Source organism: Lepidochelys kempii, chromosome 2 (assembly GCF_965140265.1).
Source record: "Lepidochelys kempii isolate rLepKem1 chromosome 2, rLepKem1.hap2, whole genome shotgun sequence".
Classification (NCBI taxonomy): domain Eukaryota; kingdom Metazoa; phylum Chordata; order Testudines; family Cheloniidae; genus Lepidochelys; species Lepidochelys kempii.
In genome coordinates, this window is record NC_133257.1 from 12,451,861 (window position 1) to 12,472,702 (window position 20,842).

General features: G+C 42.3%; 1 protein-coding gene across 2 annotated transcripts in view; it reads left to right on the forward strand.

The window, feature by feature from the left end:
- The window catches only part of FAM135B (family with sequence similarity 135 member B), a 349,946-nt gene that overhangs the window by 278,992 nt on the left and 50,112 nt on the right, over positions 1-20,842 (forward strand). For both annotated transcript variants that reach the window (XR_012157070.1, XM_073330058.1), the window contains exons 8-10: positions 11,545-11,698; positions 14,800-14,849; positions 17,889-18,044. Coding sequence is in view for 1 of the 2 variants with exons in the window: in XM_073330058.1 (XP_073186159.1) it covers positions 11,545-11,698; positions 14,800-14,849; positions 17,889-18,044 (360 nt within the window). In the remaining variant the exon portion in view is untranslated. The remainder of the gene's footprint in view (positions 1-11,544; positions 11,699-14,799; positions 14,850-17,888; positions 18,045-20,842) is intronic.

Here is a 20,842-nt window from a genome sequence, read left to right on the forward strand (position 1 = left end):
GCCAACCCTTCAGGGTTGCCCTGGAGTCTCCAGAAATTAAATATTAATCTTTAATTAAAGATTATGTCACCTGATTAAACTTCCCAGGACTACATCCAACCATAATTGGCAGCCCTATTCCTAGCGGTCAGGTTTTCTAAACCTTTTATCATTTTGGTTGATCTCCTCTAGACACTCCCCAGTTTGTCCACATCTTTCCCAAAGTGTGGCACCCACAACTGGGCACAGTACTCCAGCTGAGACCTCATCAGTGCCGCGAAGGGTGGGACATGTTTTACCTACAACACTTCTGTGCCCATCCAAACCATTAAGTTCAGCAAAACTCAAACGTCTGAAAGCCAAGAAATACACAGGTATGGTAAATGGCCACACAACCTTAACTCAGACATTTTTGAATGAAGCCCCACCTCACCCATAACACACACACACCCACTCTGCCTTTTCGTTGTAGTGGACAGGCACGACCTGCACATGTCGTACCTAAAACACTGAGCAAGCTTCCCAGAAACACTATATACCACACTTGCCAAATTTAACAATCCCTTCACACATGCACAAAAGATACCATTTCCACCTATAAGAAGGTGGCTATTACCAGTGCTAGGTGGTTTGGATAACCTTAATTTTGTCCTGTGTATTTCTGGGCTTCCAGAAGTTTGAGTTTTGCTGAACTCTTCCATTGTTGTTTGCAGAGTTGCTGTAGCCATGTTGGTCCCAGGATATTAGAGAGACAAGGTGGGTGAGGTAATATCTGTTACTGGACCAACTTTTGTAGCTTAAAGAGACCAGACACAGAGCGCTTCTTCAGGTCTGGAAAAGGTACTCACAGTGTCACAGCTAAAAGGAAGTTGGGACAGATTGTTTAGCATAAGTATTTCACACATATTGTAAGAGACCATTCACGGAGCCCTGGCCAGTTAACACCTCTGCAGGCATAAGACAAAAAAGAGGGGTTAGTGGGTTACAAATTTTTGTAATAAGTCATGAATCCAGTGTCTTTAATAAGACCATGATTTTTCAGTGTTTAGCAAAGTTATGAATTTAAGCACCCAGAATTGTCTTTTGACAGTGTTTTGCAGTTTTCCTTTGAGGACCAGCAGGTCAGATATGGAGTGATTGTTTTGTGAAAAGTATTCACCCAGGGGTGACATGGTGTTTTTTGTCTTTTATAATTTTTCTGTGTGAGTTTATTCAAGATCGTAGTGAGCTTGCAGGGCTGGTAGTTCGGAAAACCACATTGTAAGTCATAAACACAGCACTTCTGATATAAAATAATTCAAAAACAAAATGGAAGTCCACCAGGCCATTTCTACAGGCATTTTTCAGTGTGTAGCTGCACTTTTAAGTAGAGGGGTCCTGTATCCCCAGCTTTTCATTCAAAGGATGATAACGTAATTGATTACCATAGTTAAACTGTTCCTATTAGTCTTGTACAAATTGGTAAGTAATATTAGCCCTACTTTGAATCTTAGGTCACTTTTATATTGTTAAAACAATGAGGAGTCCTTGTGGCACCTTAGAGACTAACACATTTATTTGGCATAAGCTTTCATATGCTAGAACCCACTTCATCAGATGCATGGAGTGTAAAATACAGTAGCAGGTATAAATACACAGCACATGAAAAGATGGGAGTTGCCTTACCAAGTGAAAGGTCAGTCTATCAAGATAATTCAATTAACAGTAGGATACCAAGGGAGGAAAGATCACTTTTGTAGTGGTAATGAGAGTGGACCATTTCAAACAGTTGACAAGAAGGTGTGAGTAACAGTAGGGGGAAATTAGGTTTTGTAATGACGCAACCACTCCCAGTCTTTATTCAGGCCTAATTTGATGGTGTCCAGTTTGTAAATTAATTCCAGTTCTGCAGACTCCATGGTGGAGTCTGGTTTTGAAGGTTTTTTTGTTGAAGAATTGCCACTTTTAGGTCTATTATTGAGTGACCAGGGAGATTGAAGTGTTCTCCTACTTGTTTTTGAATGTTATAATTCCTGATGTCAGATTTGTGTGCATTTATTCTTTTGCGTAGAGACTGTCTGGTTTGGCCAATGTACATGGCAGAGCGGCATTGCTGGCACATGATGGCATATATCACATTGGTAGATGTGCAAGTGAACACCCCCTGATGGTGAGGCTGATGTGATTAGGTCCTATGCTGGTGTCCCTTTAATAGATTTGTGGACAGAGTTGGCACTGGGGTTTGTTGCAGGGTTTGGTTCCTGGGTTGGTGTTTTTGTTGTGTGGTGTGTAGTTGCTGGTGAGTATTTGCTTCTGGTTGGGGGGCTGTCTGTAGGCAAGGACAGCTTATATAGTTGTTACTCCTTTGATCAGTAGAAATACGGTCATAATCAGCCCCTGTGTTTAGTAAACACATAAGTAAGTTTTCTCACAGATCAGATTTTGCAGAAGACCAAGAGTGAACAAAAAATACATTGTTAATGATCTCTTCCTAATTATTGTCTTTATTGATGCCTTTGGATTTGCTTCTGCGAAGAGCAAATAAAGCAGCCATATAAACACAGGATAACAGGTTTATTTCAGTCACTAATTTTATAGTTTTAGATAACAAAGCACCTTATATTTTAGAGAAGATTAGTAAATCAGTACAAGCAAGGTAATTTGCTAATTAAATTGATATAATACGCACATTAAAAGGCAGTTTCTGGTCCCATAAAGCTGTTTATCTAAAGAGTTTGGCTTTATGTTTTATAGTACAGGATAAAAAACCCTTTACCGTCCACGTTCAGGTGGGTGAGGTCATATCTTTTATCAGAGTAGCTTCTGTTGGTGAGAGAGATGAGCTTCCGAGCTTCTACAGAGCTCTTATCTTATCTTCTTATCTTATCTTATCTTCTCCAGAGCTCTGACCTTACCCTAAGCTCTCAGCTCTGTGTAAGCAGAAGCTGGTCCAATAAAAACATGTCACTTCACTCAGCTTATCTGTCTTATATCCTGAGACCAATTCAGCTACCCCACACTGCCAAGAAGTTCTGTAAAGTCACTTCTGTTGCAAACACTTTGTCTTCACATTTCTGGGGAACATGGTGTCTCAAAGGATCAACACTCATAGTCTAGGCCAGGGGTGGGCAAACCATGGCCCGCAGGCCACATCTGGCCCCTCTGACCATTTAATCCAGCCCTCAGCTCCAGTCAGGGAGTGGGGTTGGGGGCTTACCCGCGCCGCACGGCTCTCAGGAAGCAGCCGACATGACCCCCCTCCGGCTCCTGCGTAATACGTGGAGGCACGGCCAGATGGCTCTGCGTGCTGCCCTGTCCACAGGCGCTGCCCCCGCAGCTCCCATTGGCCACGGTTCCCAGCCAATGGGAGCTACAGGGGTGGTGCCTTTGGAGGAGGCAGCGCGCAGAGCCACCTGGCCGCGCCTCGGAGCTGGATGCGGGACATGCTTCCGGGAGCTGCTTGCGGTAAGCACCATCCAGAGCCCCTGAGCCCGTCCCACACCCCAATCCCCTGCCACATCCCTGATCCCCCTTCTGCCCTCTGAACCCCTTGATCCCAGCCCAGAGCCCCCTCTTGTACCCCAAACCCCTCATCCGTAGCCTCACCCCAGAGCCAGCACCCCCACCCAGAGCCCTCACCCTTCAGCAGCCTGCCCCATCCCTGATCCCCCTTTCACCCTCTAAACCCCTCGGTCCCAGCCTGGAGCACCCTCCTGCACCTCAAACCCTTCATCCCCAGTACCACCCCAGAGCACATACCCCCAGACGGAGCCCTCACACCCCTTCACCGTACCCCAACCCCCTGTCCCAGCCCTGATCCCGCTCCCACCCTCCAAACCCCTCGGTCCCAGCCTGGAGCCCCCTCCTTCACCCCAGCCCCCTCATCCCCAGCCCCACCCCAGAGCCCTCACCCCCCTGCACCCCAACCCAGAGCCCCCTCCTGCACCCTGAACTCCTCATTTCTGGCCCCACCCCAGAGCCCGCACCCCAGCCAGAGCCCTCATCCCGTCCCGCACCTCTACCCCCAAGTTTGTGAGCATTCATGGTCCGCCATACAATTTCTATACCCCAATGTGGCCCTCAGGCCAAAAAGTTTGCTCACCCCTGGTCTTGGCCCAGCTCTGGAGGAAACTCTGATCCTGCTCTCACAAGTTGCTTCTTGATAGATGACAACTTGGTAATACATGTGTGCTTTTTTCTAAGCAGGGTAAGACTTCATGTATCATGCTAGTTATATAGTCTTAGGAGAAAGAGCTGGGTGAGTGATAGAATTGATACACAAGGAACGTTGGCATGCTACTAAATAGGTATAAGAACTGTTCTGTGTAGACTTCTTAGATCTGTGAACTATGTCAAGCTTTTATACTTGCCAACAACTCTTTATTGTCTGACACAATAACTTATGTATTGTTTCCTGTTTTCTAAATATAGAATATTTTTTGGCAGGAGGACTGGTCACCGTTGAGGCTCATTAATAATTGCTCCTGTCTAGGAACAAGTAGACCACCCTGCATGTTTACTTTGCATTCCCAGTACATTATAGCTATCTGTTTGGAGAGGCTTTCAAAGTAACATAGGAGCCTAAATCCCATGGATTTTTATCACCTTAGTGCCTAAGAGACTTTTGAAAATGGGACTTAGGTGCTTTTATAAGTATTACCCTCATTTATATATATATATATTTAAAATTTATGTCCCAAATCTTCCATCCTTATTTACATTGACTTAATGAGCAGTCCTATTGATTTCAGTGGGACTACCCGCAGATTTGAAGTCCAAACCAGTGAAGCATTTAAGCATGCACTTAACAATAAGAATCTGAATGGTCCCATTGATCCTTTGCATGATCCAGTGGACTAGGCCACTGGAATGAGACTCAGGAGGCCTGGACCTAGTTGGTGTAAATCATCCTAGATCCACTAAAGTTACCCCTACATTTTATTCCATTTCTGCCACTAATCTGCTCTGTGACCTTGGCCAAGTCACTTCACCTCTCTGTGTCTGTGTTTTCCCCTCCCATTGCAGTCAATTTTGTCTGTTTAGTTGGTAAGCTCTTCATGACAAGGACTGTCTCTTACTGTGTTTTGGTACAACATCTAGCATAATGGACCCCTAATCTTGGTTGGGGTCTTTGGGTACTATTGTAATAAAATAATATTAATGTGCTTAAATGTAAGCTTGTGTTTTGTTAGGACAGGGCCTCTCCCAACAGTGAGATCTTAGACTGTGAAACAGGCTCCCAAGAGGAGTCATGGACTCTCATTGTTTGGAGTATTTGAAACTAGACTAGAAACTGTCCAATAGGGTGCAATATGCATTGGCAGGGAGATGGACTCAATGACCTAAGAGGTTTCTTCCATTGCTGGATGGTGTGATTTTTGTTCCTCTGTTCCATGCATATGCAGCTGGATGGTCATTTCCAGAACTCGATGTGAAATGAGCAATGCCCATTACTTCTGGCTGTCCTAACCTAATTTAATTAACAAGGCCGCCAAGATGGTGATTTCAATCTAAAATGGCTTTTAAGTATGTTAAAACTCTTGACAACTAATTCGTTAGCAGTTGAATATGAGTTGTGTAATGCTGTCGTCAATTAAATTAAATATAAAGGGTCCAGTTTACCAACTGTTCATGCAGTTGTTGAACATTGCATACAGTTAACATGGACTGGGAAATTGCTTGACTACAACACAAATAAAAGCACAGTACAGTATATTGCAAAGCATCAAATCCATTTGGTATTTTGATATTAGATGGATTTGTTACATTGGAAGTGGATAGTTACAAATTGTTCTCTGTGTTAGACTAGTGAATTGGCACAAATCTTATTTAATTAGTGTTTGGGTTTTTTAAAATTATTTTACTTTCCCTTTTTATAAAAGAAAAGTACATTTGCAAAGTAATAGGGTCAATTAGAGGAGAAACTGGTTGGCTGCAAACAGCAGCACACAGAAGGTCTGTTGGTTTAAATGGGTCATTTATTTAAATGCATTCAACAGGGCTTTGTAGAGTTTGCTGTTTTATGCTGCCTAGTGTGGTCTTCTGAGTGAAGTCAAGAAGCAGAACATTTTGTATGTTTCTTTGACGGGTCAATTTAAATTTGATCTCTCATCCATAGCAGCTAATATAATTGCAGCGCTAAAAAGAAATCTGCCTGTATTAATAAAGGCAGATTGTGGATTCTTTGTAATGTATCTGATATTGGTATTCAGTATCCCTGTTCCTAACTTGGCCACCCTAAATCACTGGTGAATTGCGTATACATATTAGACACAGGGGGTGAAATCCTACCCAATTCATGTCAGTGGCGAAGATCCCATTGGTTTCAATAGAGTCACCCTGCATGCAGCTATTTGACCAAGTCATACAAACCAGTTTTGAATCTCCGTGAATTTGTGAACACCAAAGAGCTCAGATATTATCCCCATTTTGCAGATTGGGGATTGAGTCACAAATGCTCAGGTTCTGGAAGCAGTCAGATGTCACAGTGATGAACCAATATAAGAGACTGCGTTGACAGACTGTGGTAAAATTGTACCAAAGCCACAATACTTGTGAAATATTTGTTAATTGTTTTTTGCCTAGTATTTGTCCAGGTCTATTTATGTCAGTAAACTGAGGAACAGAAAGATTAAATGACTTTCCTATTAAATACATTGGGTAAACAGAGGGGCTGGACTGACCTTTCTGGATAATGAAATTCTCTCCTTAGCCACTGAACATCTAGGAAATAGGAAGATTCCTCCACTTGCTCCTAATCCAGCACATCTCATTTCTAACCTGGGGAGCACATCACACATGGCCAGTATTATACAGGATTTCAGACAAGATGATTTTATGGTCCCTTCTGGCCTTAAAATCTAGTGCTGACAGTTCCGAGTCCAAATCCATTTAATTTTTGGCCTTGCCTGAGGATGCTAATTAGCACCGGTTCTGGTAGTGGGTTTTGGTGATGTGCACATCCAATCCACTGGTAATTTGACTGACAGTCAGCATCTCATTCCATATAGCCCACCAAACAACCATTAAAAAGTAACAACATTTGGTAACTAATAGGATGGGCTGGATTCATTCCTCCAGAATAAATTTTTCTTCCCCAAATAGCATAGAAAATTAAGAGATAATTAAAAAATAACAATTGCAGAGTCTGCATTTTCTCTCATCTCTCCCAAATCATCTTTTCCCCATTTGCTTCCCATCTACCTTTCCCTTTTATTTGGTCTGAAATCAACAAGATGGAATTCAATAAAGACAAGTGCAAAGTACCATGCTTTGGAAGATAAAATCAAGTACACAACTACAACATGGGGAATAACTGGGTAGGCAGTAGTATTGCTGAAAAGGATCGGGGGTTATAGTGGAGCAAAAATCGAATATGAGGCAATAATGTGATTCGGTTGCAAAAAAAGCTACAATTATTCTGGGTGTATTAACAGGAGTGTTGTATGTAAGACCCGGACGGTCATTGTCCCTTTCCATTGCATACTGCTGAGCCCTCAGCTGGAGTATTTTGTCCAGTTCTGGGCACCACATTTTGGAAAAGATGTGAACAAATTGGAGAGTCCAGAGGAGAACAACAAAAATGATAAAGGATTTAGAAAACCTGACCTCTGTGGAAAGGTTAAACAATTGGGCTTGTTTAGTCTTGGGAAAAGAAGACTGAGCGGGGACTTGGTAAGTCTTCAAATATGTTAAAGGCTGCTATAAAGGGGTCTGTGATCAATTGTTCTCCATGTCCACTTAAGGTAGCACAAGAAATAATGGGAAGATTTAAGTTAGATATTAGAAAAACTTTCTAACTGTAAGTATAGTTCAGCATTGGAATAGGTTTCCAAGGGAGATTGGAATTACAAGGGAGATTGGGAAATCCCTGACACTGGAGGTTTTGTAGGAACAGGTTAGACAAAGAACTGTCAGAGACCGTCTAAGTTTACTTGGTCCTGCCTCAGCACAGGGGGCTGGACATGATGACCTCTCATGGTCTCTTCCAGCCCTACATTTCCATGATTCTAAAAGGGCTGAGACTGCAACTTGTGATAGCTTTGAAAACAGAAGTCAATACAGGTTCATTTGGAACAGGTACAGTGAAAGCTTCTTGTGCCTACATAACAAGGGGATTAAAACAACTAGTAAAGCAAAGCAATTAATTGAAAAGGTTGAGAGGTTCTTTTCCCAAGAGACTAAGGTATAATTTTATATTGGACGTATTTATAATTCTAGAGCAGCCATTACGCTTTGAGCAAATGGGGACATACAGATAGGAATAAAGTTCTTAGGTCTGTTCATAGTAGAGATGGTGAGCCACTGAGTTGCAACAAGTTCTTTCAGAATCAATTCCATAGGTTATAATCCAAATAGGCAGTTCATATGCAGAGTTTGTATAAATTCTTCCATGAGAAATACCAGGGTAATCCAGACTTGGAGCTGGAGACTTTAGTCTTGTGACTCAAGTTTCCCCTGAACAAGCTTAAGTAGATCTGAGATACAGGATTGGGGCCCTAGAGTTCATTTATAGATCTCTGGCAGGCCGCATTAACCTCTTGACAGTAGTTAATGCAGCAGGCATTAATTGGATAAAGAAAGGTAATAAACATTATGGCTTAGAAGTCAATTCTGTTTCCTGTGTATACGTAGGTAATTAGTTGCATTGATCAGCATAAGGCAATTAACCATTTCAGCAGTTCATAGACAGTTTACTACAAACTTCAAAGAGAAATGTAGACAATGATATTATTACACCCAAGTTTCATCTAAATGTTAATATTCCCTTTTGGTCTCTGGATCAATAGAATATAGTAACATTGTTAACCTCTGACAAGATATAGGTAAACATGGACAAATACAGTCACTATCTTCTTCTACTTCGCTACCAATACTAGTCTACATTTCAAAGCACTAGTCTATCTAACATGGCTTTGTTAGCTATTTATAAGGAATGGCCCTAACTACAATTTATATACTTTTCTAATATGTTTTTAAAGGTAAAATTTGTGTCATTTAGCCTGCTAATTGCTTAATCCTTTCTGGTTTGGTATCACACTAGGTCTCCTGGCTTTTGCTCTGGACTGTCACCGACCTCTAGATTCTGCCCAATATATTGTGCAGAAAGCAACATTTTTATAAATAGCATCTCCTCCCCCATTGTTCGCACTACATCGGTCTTGCAAGAACCATTCTCACAAAACCTGTGCTTAGCTAAGGTGCATTAACTGATCTCTGACACAGGGCCTCCAACCATTCATATGAAATCAGTTTGAAAAATAGGTTAGGATTTTAAAAGAAAACAACATCTGAGAACTATGCAAACATGAATGTAATTAAAACAGAGTTAATTGATAAAGATTTTCGCTGCATTTAACTCACACATTTGTGATCCCACCTGATGTTTCATTTTCCTGTTCTTATGATTTTTGTATTATCACGATGTTTTACGTCAAGAGAGGCTGCAAACAGACCCATTAAAACGTCGTCTTATTGTGCAACTAAGATCTAATATATCACAAATATAGAATGAGTAATTACAATGCACCACAAATAGATATTTCTGTTATTTAATATAGTATTTAATTGTCACAATGGTTTTGCCTAAATAACATGCCAAAATAATTTTTGACTCTAAAAAGTTGAGCAAGCCACTTCTACTTTTTTATCCTCCTCCAGCACCTTTTCTCTATTCATTCCCCCTTTCCACCTCCTCAAGGTCCCCAGATTCTGTGTTGTGAATGTGGAGTGCTCAGATTTTCCAAACCTTCAGGATTTAAAGCTAATATTTAAAACACAACTCAGCAACACCCCGGAGGGTGTCTAATGGAGACTAAAATTTGCCAACAAGAAATACAAGTGTTGGGCAAGAGCCCTGGCCCTGACTGACTCCACATGGGCAAGCCCCTATGCTCATACTAAGCCACATTGAAATCAGTGGGGGTCTGTGCAAGTGCAGGAATCCACCTGCCAGGGGACAGCTGGAGGGCTGGGATCCATATCATGGCTGCCCCTGTGTGGGCGCACTGAGGAGGAGAGGTTGCAGAAAGACCATTTTTCCGCTCCATGCCCTTGTAATTCACTGCTCGGTGTATGTTACACATTCTCCTTTGTGTCTGATCCCCACTGGGTGTGAGTCTGTTGCAGCCCCCAGCTACAGGGCCTGTCCCTTTAGCTCAAGCTGTGGAGACTTATGGGTGTAGCTTCGGAGGTCCTAGGTTCAGTCCGTGGTGTGTCAGCTAAGCGAGAAGCCCCATGTTAGTGTCTTCCCACCCATCAAGACAAACTGCTTCCCTGTGTCCATTACAAAATCCCACCTAACTCCTGGGAAAATACACCACCACATTCATGCTCTTGCAGGCCACGTGTGGGAAGATAAGTCCGGAGATACCGTCCCCTGTTCTAAGCACAGAGAACTGCTGTCCTTTCCCAGATACTGCTAGGCAGTGCCTGTGAGGAAAAGTTGACTGCTCAGTGGTGTCCCCTGCATGCTGCAGTCAGCAGGGAATATAGCAAGTGGATAGTAAGCTGCACAGTGCGGAAGTTCAGTGTGTGACATGTGCAAACAGAGCCAGGATCGGCATGCTTCTTGACATCTGAATCCCTCACTGTGTCGGTATCAAGCGCTGGAGTTGAAAAGGTACCTCTGGGCCATTCTACTTACCCATATTCAGTGCAGGAGAATTATGATGTGGTGTGTAGTTCAGCCACTTTACTGTAGGAGGAAGGCCCAGCTGCACTGTGCAAATCAGTGTCTGAACTTCGCTAGTGTTCAAGAAAGTTTGGGTACAGGGGTTTGGTCCTTCTGTCTCTGTCCTTCTAACTTAAAGGGACAATGCTGATCTGAATAATGGGCATCTGCTCCTGAATTCCCTCTTTAAAGTGTTTCTCTCATGGGTTTCTGGGTAAAAAACCCACACAAACAACAGGGGAAAGTTCTTCAGTCCTCAATTCTGCAATCAAATCCAGAGGTAACGGCAGATCAGGGCTTAGTTCACCACACAGGGCGAACAGTGAAACTGACTATCTACAAAGTGCTGTCAAATGCACAAAGTAAACAAACTGAAAAAATCAGGGAAACATTTTTATCTTCTTTCTTTCAGTTCTAGTAATCTTAGGCTGTGCTCATAACAATTGCAGGCAGGAAATTTGTAGTCAGGTTCTGATTTTAAATGGAGGGTATCCCTTTGACTTTGTTACAATATCGCAAACGCCTGCTCAAGCTCTACTACGTACATCTATAGGTAGGTGTAAAATGCTATTCCTTTTTCACAAAAGGTTTTGGAGACTTCTGGGTTTAAACATACTTTCTTCTGTCCGATTGCATCCTCATGTGACAGACCCACACTCAGGCTTCCTGCTTCTGATGTAGAAAAGGAGCTAATGCCTGAGGAAAGGACCAGTTGGAATCATGCTCTGAACATCTTTTGTGGCACGAAGTGTGTGGTTCTTTGGAAACTGATGACAAGTGAAAGTAAAGATTGAAATGTGATTTAAAGGATGCAAGATTATGGGGCATCTCACACTCACATTTTTAAAACCTCCAGCACAAAAGAAGAGCATAAATTTTAATTTGCATTTTTTTTCTTCTGTTTCCTTATCCAGGGTAGCTTTTATGTCCCTTCTGAAAACTGCATGCAGCATGCATACAAATGGCATAAGGACCTGTGTCTGCTGCTCTTGAATGCATACAGAGGGCTTCATGTGTACTACACAGTCATAATGAAAGAGATTCCAGATTTGCCACAACTGAAGTTAGGTAAGAGAACAGACATTTTACATCTCTTAGTGTTGACTGGTCTCATTTTAAACATACCTTGTAGTAACTAAGTTTTCCAGTTGGTTGTATGATTTTAGGGGTTTTTTTTTCCCTGATTTTATTTTTGGTTTTTATTTTAGGGTAATCATGAGCCAGGGCTGATGTAAATCAACATCGCTTTACTGCAATCAGTTTATACTAGCTGAAGATCGCATTAGTGTTTAGAAGGAATAAGTTATTATAAGTATCCAAAAATAGTTTCCTTGAATGATATCTGGAATTGGTTGCCTTTCAAAGCCTTGAGCTCCCTATCAGGCGTTGGAGAACTTTAGGAACCAACAGCCTGATGAGCAAATATTTTTCAAATTAAGGGGGGAAAACTCAATTTAGGGTAAATTGTATTAGAACATAGTCTCCAATTTCTGCTTTAGAATGTATTGCTTTTTACCACAGACGCCTTGATAATAACATAATTACCACATGCTCTTTAAAGCATATTCTGCTTTTCTCCCTAATTCAGCAGTTTAATAGATTCTCCCCCTGAAGCAGAAGCCACTATGGCTTTGTAGACCTTATAAGGCACTAGTAAGGATACTGGGTCCAAACCTTCAAGGCCTAGCACTGTTGTAGGGTTGCAGGCCTGCATTCATGAATTTGTGCTCTCTCATGCTTGCAGTGGTACCGAGAAGTTAATTAGAAATGAAGAACTCCGCAAGCCAGCCTCTGTTTTCCAACCTGTTTCTTTGGATATAGGAAGTATGGCTGGCACTTTCATGTGTATATATTTTGAAAAGGTATTAGCTGGCAATATTAGGATTGCAGAGCTGATGGGGGAGACATGCCCCATTCCATTGACCAATGGCTTAAAAAAAAAGAGAGGGAGAATGTCTTCCATATGGATTTTGTAGGTAATATCGGAGCAGTCAGCTATAAAGCATTGTGCTGCACGTCCCACACTGGGGCTGGTTCCACCTCCCTGTCCTGCTGCATTCACTGTTATGGGCCGCATGTTCCCCTCCCTCAAATAACCTGCTCCAATTAAAAAATCTGGTTTATTTCATTCACACAGTGAGAAAACATCCTTAAAAATAGATCTGGTACTTAAAAGTTATTATAACCTGTCAATTACAGCATGACAACAAAACATAGGTGTCATGCATTTTGGTTATTGGTCACATGTAGAGGTTATTTGTATCACACGTTGGCAGGTTTGGAAGTTGAAAGGATCAAGGTGGTATTGCTTCTTGTGTGTTTCATCTATCACACATATAAAAAAAACCAAAACACATACAGGTTACATTTCTGCGTCCCATGGGCCAGATTTTCAGACAGTTTATGATGCATAAATACACATTTCATTTGCACACACTCTTGCTATACATGCAGATTCAGTATATGCAAATATAACAGTTTAGCCACTTATGAATGAAATCCTCCATTCTCATTTACAAGTCTAAAATATCTGATTGCAGATTCAGGACTTGGGGCCTGATCAAAAGCCTGTTACAGTCACTGAGAGTCTTTTCATTGACTTCAGTGGGCGTTGATTAGGCCCATGGTCTATACATACAAAATGTAATGATCCAGTTTCCGTGTTAAGGGTATATACTACAGGGACTATACCAGCTACATTGCCTTAGCTATGCCAGCACAGCGCCCTAGTGTAGACACAGCCTCCACTGAAGGAAGGGGTTTTTCCATTGGCGTAGGATCAACACCTCTCCAGCTGACGGTAGCTATGTCAACAGAAGTGTTCTTCCATTGATTTGTCTGTGTCTACACTGGGAGTTAGGTCAGCATAGCAGCATTGGTTAAGGGGTGGATTTTTCACTCCCCAGACCAGCTTAGCTATGTCAGCCTACATTTTAGATCTGGAGCAAGCCTGAGAAACCAAGAGTGCAAATGCGTGAGTCCGGACTGAAGCATGAACCAGAACATTAAAAGATGAGGTGTGGATATGTGTGTTCATGCCCCCAGTGTTTCGCCTATGAATAGGCGAAATTGTAGTTAGACACCCTGGTGTCAATTTGTCCCTTCATGGTTACTCTGCACATTTAAATAGGAGGCGTTTTTGTATAGTCTTCCCTTGTGGCCATGTGCTCTATACTCGTTATTATTAGTGATCACTCCTCCCTGCAAATTCCGCAAGCCAAACTTCCTGAGGTTTTATTTCAGATCTCCCGTTTTTATGAAGTTTTGCAGAATGTCTCTATGATCCACACTTGGTGGGGCATAACTGCAGCACGGGATTTCCCTGGGGCCGTCTAACTTGACGGTTGCAAGCTATAAAAGCTAGGTCTACACTAAGGCCCAAAAGCAAACATTTTGGTTGGGACCACTGAGCATAGATGCAGAAAAGGAAACGAATGCACATGTTCCAAATATAAGATTTATTACTGACACTGTGGCAGGGCCCAATAGGTACCAAGGGCTTTCCGAACACAGAGGAAGGTACAGTCCCTGCCCCAAAGAGCTGACAGATTTCAGACCCAGAGCTGCATAAAGACTTACAAGCCTGGCTTGCCTCATTGCTCAGATATTGGGGAAGAAAGAAAGTATAGGGCAATTGGCTGAAGCATTTGCTGCCCTGGAAGGCTTTTGCCAGGGCACTTAGCAGCTTGCATTTTGTTACTGTGTTACCTTGCATTATAAAGTAAGTAAAGGGCGTAATCCTGCAAGGTGCTGGGTGCCTCTGGTGCAGCGCTGAGCACTGCCAATAATCTGACCACAGTGGAAGTTTGGGGTGCTCCAGCACGAGCCCTAACACAGCTGCTTGCTGGAAAGGGGGTCGGGCATTTTGTAGGTGCCTGCTCCCTTTCTGGATCAAGCTGCTGCTTACACCACTGGGAGTCCCATATAGGAAGAGCCAAATCCTGCACGCTGATTTGAGGCAAGTGTCCCATTGAACTTCACCGCGGGTAGGTGCTGGAGTAAAGTGAGCAGGATTTGACCATTAAGGAAAGAGAGGGGCTTTTGAGCAGAGATCTTGGGTGTAGAGCCAAGGAGACTCTTGCCCGTGGAGGGTGGAGCATAGAGGGTTGAATGAGTTAATGTGTCACTTCTGCTTTTCTCAAAGGTGGTTTTTCTTTTTGTGCCCCCAGCGGAGCTAGCTGTGGAAGATACGCTATCTCAACTTTGTACAGAGCTGCAGGTATTGTCTTTAGCAGAATGAATACGTTCACACAGTTTCCAGACTCACTGAGCCAACTCACTTGGGGAAAGCAAGTTCAGTGTCAGCAACCAGTCAAACAAACGTTTCTTGCACTATGATTGCAAATGCATCTGGGGCCTCCTTCATTGCCATCAAATCACTGGCTGGACTGTATTAAAAAGGGCTGACACCTTCATCCCTAGGAACAGCCCCAGAGATCAGCTTAGTTAAATGGACTGAGCATGGGGCTGGTTGCTACCGTCTCCTGGGTTATAATATATGCTACTGCTGATTGAGTGCAAGGTATATAGGACCAAATGGTCAAACATGGGTGCCTAAAGTTAAACAGGCGTATAAACAGGGAAGCAGTGAGTTGGTGTAAGGAGGTGATTTTACCTCTCTGATTACAGCATTGGTGAGACCAATACTGGACTACTGACGCAGTTCTGGTGTCCACATTTTGGAAAGAATGTTGAAAAACGAGAGATGGTGCAGGAAAGAGCCACAAACATTATTCAAGAGCTGGAAAAAAAATGCCGTCTAATGAGAGACATAACGCTCAATCTGTTTAGTTTCTCAACAAGAAGATTGAGGCCTGACTTTGATTACAATATATAAATTCCTTCCTGGGGAGAAAATGCTGAGTGCTAAAGGTCTCTTTTATGTTGTGGAGAAAGGCCTAACAGGAAGCAATGGGTGGAAGCCAAAACCGGACAAATTCCAATTCGCAGCGAGGCATACTATTTTATTTTTTTACTGTGAGAGTGATTAACCTTTGGAACAAACTATCAAGGGAAGTAGTAGATTATCCATCTCTTGATGTCAGGTCAAGACCGGATGTATTTTTAGAAGCTGTGCTTTAGCCAAACACAAGTTATTGGGCTCAAGGAAGGGGTAACTGAGTGAGATGTAATGGTCTGTGATGTGAGGCTAACCCTCCTGGTTTCAGAGGAAAGTTTTAAAATATGACCCAAGTGCACCCTGAAGGTTCATAAACGAGAAGCCAAATAAAAGAACCCAAAATTTATTGTTATTTTAAAAAATCTTCTGATTTTTAAGGCAATGGTATGATTTCGGCAATGACTCCTGATTTTGTTAATGTTGGGCAATAATACGGTGGATTCCAGACTTTCCTGGGCTCCTCTGGAAGTCCCAAATGAATGAATGAATATTGCAGAATTCAGATGAATTGCGGGGGACTTGGAATTCAAGGGTCCTTCTCAGCCCTACTCATGGGCTGAATCCTGAGAAGTGCTGAGTACCTAAAACAAAGTGGAATGGCTACCTCTCAGGATTTCTCTGACACTTCTCATTTTGTGTGACCCACTGTTATTATACAGCAAGAACATCAGAATTAGAGCTTGACACTGACCTTTCCAGTTATCTCAAGCCTGCTAAAAAGGTTAAGAGTCAATGAGCTGAAAAAATAACCATCATGCTATTTAATAACCCTGGGTGTTAATGCAGCTTCTCCTTTGAAGCTTGCTCTCCAGGCCTTCATTTACAATTTATGTAATAACTTAGTTGCTAATGTTTAAAATTGAAAGTAAACAGCATTGCTGACAGGGCAAGTTATTTCTTCTTCTAAGCAAGGGGGACCAGTTGTACAAAATAGGGCCCTGATCCTGCAAAGAGCACCAGGCAGGCAGACGCCTCCACCCCAGAGGCCCCTTTGATTTCCCTATTTGAATTGTACAGGAGGTTGCCCACACTGCACAGATTGCAGAATCAGGAATACAGCAGTGAGGGCAGTGTAAGGACAATCAGGATACCCACAGTTACACACACATACGTATGAACACAAGGATTACTTTTAATCGTGATTTAGATTTCAGTGCTCCTAGCCTTGGGAGTTTGCCTGCATAAGGACTGGGTAAAAATCAAGCAGGAACTCAGGATTCATTGTGGCACTATGGTGAAAAGGGACTGTAGCTGGCAAAGAGACCTTTCGTTGGCTTGTTTTGTTTAGTTTTGTTAAGGGATAACGTGTTATTATTACTATTGTTGTTATTAATTTGTATTCCCTAGGGCCCCATTGTAGTAGGGCTGTACTAACGCATTCACCGTAAAACATAATTACTGTCTGTGGCTTCTACTGCTACTATATGCTATAGAGGTTGGGGTGCAGAAATACCAGTAGAATTATAAAAGAGAACTCTATAGCCTTGTATCTGTTTCTCACTCTTGTTCAAGCGTAGTAGAGAAAGGAGAAAATACACTGAAGAACATGAGAATGGCCATGTTGGCTAAGGCCAAGGTCCATCTCGCTCAGTATCCTGTTTCTGACTGTGTCAGTGCCCGATGCTTCTGGCAGTTGGAGATTTAGGGACACCTCGAGAGTGGGGCTCCATCTCTGACCATCGTGGCTAATAGCCAGTGATGGATCTATCCTCCATCAACTTATCTAATTATTTTTTTAGCCCAGTTATACTTTTGGCTTGCACAACATCCCCCGGCAATGAGTTCCACAGGTTGACTGTTCATTGTGTGAAGAAGTACTTTCTTTTGTTTGTTTTTAACAGCTGCCTATGAATTTCATTAGGTGACCCCTATTTTTTTTGTTGTGTGAAGGAATTTTGGAATGTTTTTTCCTACTGTACTGGGAATTAGACTTAATAAAAAAAGTCACCAAGCTAGTGTGTGAAAGAGATGTTGCTCTAATCAAAAGGTATCACCAAGTCTACAGAAGAGGGAGCATCATTTCGTATTCCAGAGTAAGCAGCACCATCTAGTGGATATTTTGGAACCAACAACCAATTGGCTGCATTCATTTACTTTTTACCTGCAATGAAAAATATTGGCTAAGGCTGTGCTCACTCCCCACTCTTCCCTTATGTCTCCATCTTAATTTGTGCTAAAATACATGTGCTAAAATAATTCTGTAGTAACTGCCTGATCTCGGATAAAATAATTGATAGGAAAACAGCACCAGCCCAGTTCTGATTCAAGGATCATTCTTTTTTTTTTTAAAGGGGACTTAATTTAATGTCCTAATTAATTCCATTGATCTAACCTCCAAACATCTTTCCCCCCCTCCAGATGTTGAACAATCCAGAGAAGATAGCAGAGCAGATAAGCAAGGATGTAGCATGGCTTTGCTCCCACCTTTTGGCACTGTGGACCCAGTTCCTGGAGACAGTGACACTCCATCCAGAAGTCACAGCCTATCTTACTCAGGAGCATCACACACTAAGGGTAATGCTAAGCAATTCATTCAGCAATGGCGATACCGACCTGATAGGAAGAGATCAAAGATGCACCCAGAGTGTGCCTTAATTAGAGTCACTGTGTGAAATTAATCCCCACACAGAGAACCAGTCCAAAGCCTACCTACCACTTAAGTGATGCCTAAGTCATTGTGTTGGCTCACTGCACACGTGGGAATTTTATGCCTATCAAATAGCAGTTCTGAAATAATTCCTTCAACTATAAAATCCTAGCTCTTAGTTAAACAAATAGGAGCAAGTGGTGACCTTGTAACCTGTCTTGTCCTCACCTTGCAGTGGTAGCCACGTTTTCCAGCTGGATACCATTATGCTAAGAGGAAGGCATGTTGGAGCCTGGAATGCATGGCTCTGAGAGATATAGGAAGATCTCCACAATCTGCAAGAGATGATGAAACAGGGAAACTAGGGTCTGCTTTTATAATTTTGTTTCAACAACCTCATAGACTCTTGGTACAAACTGCATTCCTTGGTGGTGCCTGTTAATAATAATCATTAATAAGTTGTTGTTACAATAGCACCAGAACTTCTCAGACAAGTACAAAAGAAAGGTCCTTTCTTTGAGCAGTTTGCAAACTGAATTAGCTCCATATTTTAGCCCCAATACTATAAGTTCTGCCTGGGAAGATCCATGTCTCTTAGGGTATGTCTTCACTACCCGCTGGATCGGCGGGCAGCAATCGGTCCAGCAGGAATCAATTTATCGCGTCTGGTTTAGACACGATAAATCGACCCCCGAGTGCTCTCCTGTCGACTCCGGTACTCCTCCGCCGTGAGAGGCGCAGGCAGAGTTGACGGGGGAGTGGCAGCAGTCGACTCACCGTAGTGAAGACACCACGGTAAGTCGATCTACGTACGTCGACTTCAGCTACATTATTTGTGTAGCGGAAGTTGCTTAACTTTGATGGATCCCACTCCCCGCCAGTGTAGACCAGAGCTTAGACTTCAGCAGGGCTCTGTGTGAGCACAGAGGTCCTCCCATTTACCTTGCTGGGTCAGGGTCTTGGTGTGGATTTGAATTTGAGGCCTTAGTGACATGGATTACAAACAGGCTACTGTCCTATACAAGAGCTGCATTTCAGGACTGTACCTCTGACCATCCTTTGCTGCCTTATCAGTGTCCTGGCTTTTGGGTAGATCCCGGATATTGTGGGCCTGAAATTTGGAAAACCCTTAGCCACAATGGAAAAGAAGACCTGGCCTTTATAGAACACTGGTACTATACAGAAAAATGAGTACATTTTAAATATCAAAATACCAAATTAGTCTGTTGTGGTAAAGGTTTGATTTCCCATGGCACCTGGATTGTCACAAAACATGTAAATTCCTCTGAAAAAACAGAGCCATCACAGGGTCAAATAATTGAAAAATCTATCCTTCGTAGCTCCCTTAACACAGCTGCCACTGGAAATATAGTTCTGTTCCTTTTGTTGTCTCATTATACATAAGCAGCCAGTACTTTCCTGCTCCTTAGTATCACACACACATTCTCATAGACATGCACGCGCGCACAGATGACCATTTGGCTGCTGCCTATCTGATTATGCTGAATGCACTAAAGCCCCACGTAAGCATGTGCTTAACTTTAACATTGACGTCAGTGGGACGACTTGCCTGCTTAGGGAAGCACGTGCTGAAATGCAGTGCTTCAGATCAGGACTTCCTTTATTATCTAAGGTTTCAGAGTAGCAGCCGTATTAGTCTGTATTAGCAAAAAGAAAAGGAGTACTTGTGGCACCTTAGAGACTAACCAATTTATTTGAGCATAAGCTTTCGTGAGCTTATGCTCAAATAAATTGGTTAGTCTCTAAGGTGCCACAAGTCCTCCTTTTCTTTTTATTATCTAACTCCTTCAGAGGGAAATGTATAGGAAGCAGAAGGTACCTTCAGCATAGCACCTACGCTAAAAAAGCAGCGTCGTCTAATGCCTAGAGCAGGGAACTGGGGTTCTTTGTCATGTTACTTGACCTGTACGTGCTCAGTTTTCTTTAAAATGTGGGCAGTCTTGCTTACCTGGCTACATGAAGCAGTTTGAGAGCCTCAGACATAAGGTATTATTATTGTTAAACAGCCTTGTTCAGGCAATGCTTATCTATTATTTTAGAAAGGCCATTTGTCAGAACACAGCTTGGAGGTTTAGGGAGATATTGTAACTTTGTTTATATGCTTTCTGCTGCCATTCTACAATGCTGTATTTTACAAATAACAGTAGTAACATAAGGACTAGAGTCTTAACAGATTAATTGATTTGATTATGTATCTTGTTGGAGTGCATAGAAATTCAAAGCCTATTTCTGAGCAGATCGTAATACCAAGTTCTTTAGGAGTGTATTTTTTCATACTAAGTGCTCTGCAAATCATTTCAAACCTGCAGCTATTTCGCAATCATTTGTCCATTGCTTTACTGTTCTCTCTAACGTCCATGCAAAAATTTGGAAAACTTTAATTTGCAGATATCATGCCATGCATGTATGTGTTTCTGATAATGTAGGTTTTATTCCCCTCTGAGTTCATGTGTAAGAATGGGAGTTACTGTATATCTTTGTGCAGAAGATACCATTGATTATTGGCTTTCCTCATTTAGTAACTGCGCTATTGCCATTTCCGCTGCTGGGGAAGGGAATTAGCGACCCTAGTTTTAAAGCTGCAGAGAGAACTGTTAAATTCAACAGATGCACTGCTTCTAAACAAAGACACAGCAGATACATTGGAACAGATTCCAAAATATTTCCAAGGGCCGTGTCTTCAATCCTCAGAGGCTTTGAACAT